Here is a 2634-nt window from a genome sequence, read left to right on the forward strand (position 1 = left end):
AGCATGTTGCTTTACTTGACTTCGACAACTCCACATCTTTCTTTGGCGTTTATGATGGCCATGGAGGTAAGCATATGGATATAGATTATATACATACATGTTTGTTTCTTCATATATAAGGTGTCCTTGTTGGGTAATCTTGATTCAAGATATGGATATGGGTATCAGAGCAGGTTGAAGAGAGCTAGTTTGAGGGTCGATTTTCGGAGGGAGGATCTTTTGGCTGCAGGGCAACAAGAGCAGTAGAAGCAGCAGCAGGTCGGCAAGAGAAAGAATGTTTGATTGGAAACAATCAAAAGAAAGAAAGAAAGACAAGAAGAAAGAAGAATGAAGAAAGTAGAAAGAAGAAAGAAGAAAGAGAAAAGACATGAAGAAAGAAGAATGAAGAAAGTAGAAAGAAGAAAGAAGAGAGACAAGAGAGAAGAGGTCGATCATTGTTGGAGTCGATCACCTCCATTGCCGAGAGATAGATTCATTGTAGAGAGTGAAGCAGGAAAAAGGACTCGGTGGTGCTAGGTCTTTGTGATCAGAAGAAAGAAGAAGAAGAAAAAAAAACAACACAACTGTGTGACATGCTAGCAGGCAAGAAAGAAGAAAGAAGCAGCAAGCGATCACTTTTGATCGAGAAGGAAAGAAAATTGAAGCAAGGTACAGCAAGAGTCTAAGCAAGATAGAGGAAGATTGAAGCAAGATAGCAAGATCAAACCTAAGTGGTTTGAATAGCAAGTAATAAGATTCGAAGTGACCAAACAAGAAAGTTCGAATCAAGGAAGAAAATAGTAAGTTTAGCAAGATCAAGAGATAAGAACCTTGTAGACTGTTTTAGTTTGTTTCCATTGGATATGTACTACAAGCTATATATATAGCCTTTGTTTTCTGAATATGAGAAGTCAGTGTGCAGCAGCTTTGAGTCCAAAGTACTTTCGTATCTCTATATTTGCTTTCTGCATACATATACATCTGTGTTGTGTGAGTGAGAAGGTTGGGACCTGTTCCAATAGTCCTCACTAAGCTTTTTTTTTATCTTTCAGGTCAGGCAGTCTCTAAGTTCTGTGCCAAGTATCTTCACCAGATGTGTGGAGAGCATAAAGATTCTGGAATCCTTAGGCATGGCTTTCTTGCATCATCTTCAGAAGAGGCAGATTCTATTCAGAATGCATCATTGAAGCAAAATGGGAAATCAGAAGGTCTAAAGAGAAAACAACTTTGGCCCCACATAAGTTTTTAAAGATTGATTTTTTCATTTAAATTGTTTTCATTTCCTTGATCTTTTTTTTCAATCAATGTTAGCTTCTTGCTCAAAAACTTTGGCCCCACATAAATCGACAGCAGTGGGGTTTGATGATAGGATGTTGCTTCATTCTGAAGTAAGAATTCTTCCCGATATTTCAATTTTCATTTTTTTAAAAAAATTATTTTTAATAGTCTTGATGGTTTTATAAATAAAAAACTTTGATGTCATCATTTTTTGATCTTTATAATTTGTAGGTTGAAAGGAAGTCTCTTCCTCATCCAGAAAGACCAGATCATCTTCGAGCAATTGCTGCCAGCCTGGCAACTGCAGGTGTGTGACTAGGATTCCTTGTCTTTTTTTAAAAAAAAAAAAATTTAATTCTCTAAATTGTCATTTCTGTAAATTTTAGGTATATTTCCTGGAAGATGCCAACCGATTTCAGCAAGAGAAATTACACGTGAAGAACTTCAGATGGTAAACATTTCATTCATTAGTTTAAAGTCAACTTGCAATCTTGACTTTCCACTTTCATTGGTATTGGCTATAAAATAAGCTGATTGTGATATACCCTAAACTTTAAGGTAGTGTTTGGTATTAGGGAATCAGGGAGGGAAGGGAATGGAATGGAATGGCTCATTCCATTGGAATGAAAAAAGCTGTTTGTTTTGTTTGATGGAATGGAATGGAATGCACCATTCTTGAAGGAATGTGATTCCTTCTCTTTTGTAAATTCTCATTTTGAAGGAATGGAATGAAAATTTGCAATATAACCCATTTTTATTTATAAAATTTGTAATATTAGAAAACAGTTATTTGGATTCTAATGAGCTTTTATGTTTAATCTTTTAGTTTTGCAAATTAAAATTTTATAAATTAGAAGTGAATAACATATAAAGTAGAGTTAAAACTTAACACTATACAATGTATCTTAATATAATAAAAAATTGATTACATTCTTACACACCAACCAAACATGATTCTGGAATGTAATGACTGATGCCATTCCATTATATTGTTTTCAGATCCACTCTCATGAGAATATTGAATCTGTTGAACTCACAAGCCAACATGTTGCTAGGTACATTAAATATCAATTACTTATATAACCTCTTAACATTTTAGTATTTCTCCATTATATTTAAGGTTTATCTCAAAAAAGACCTTATATTTTATGTTTTTTCCGGATTAAACCACAAATTTATTTTTTGCCTGAAAAAGACCTTGTGTTTTTTCATTTTTTCCGAAAAAACCCTCAACCTCCTAAATACTTCCAAATAAACCCTCAACCTTCACCTCTCTATTTGTTCCATTAATCTTTATGTTTGATGGATCATGGGTTGTGGGTCATGGGTCATGGGTCATGGGTCAGGTGCGTCCTCCAGGTCATCATGCTGGAGTGA

At 34.7% G+C, this 2634-nt stretch overlaps 1 protein-coding gene across 1 annotated transcript; it reads left to right on the forward strand.

Annotated features, from left to right (window-relative positions):
- Positions 1-572: 572 nt before the first annotated feature.
- LOC145035759 (histone deacetylase) lies at positions 573-2340 on the forward strand. Its single transcript, XM_078984259.1, has 6 exons — positions 573-648; positions 1032-1187; positions 1291-1367; positions 1489-1564; positions 1644-1708; positions 2257-2340. The coding sequence occupies exons 1-6, from the start codon at positions 573-575 to the stop codon at positions 2338-2340; spliced, it is 534 nt and encodes a 177-aa protein (XP_078840385.1).
- The last annotated feature ends 294 nt before the right edge of the window (positions 2341-2634 follow it).

This window comes from Lactuca saligna, chromosome 3, assembly GCF_052625555.1.
Source record: "Lactuca saligna cultivar CGN05327 chromosome 3, ASM5262555v1, whole genome shotgun sequence".
NCBI classification, from domain to species: domain Eukaryota; kingdom Viridiplantae; phylum Streptophyta; class Magnoliopsida; order Asterales; family Asteraceae; genus Lactuca; species Lactuca saligna.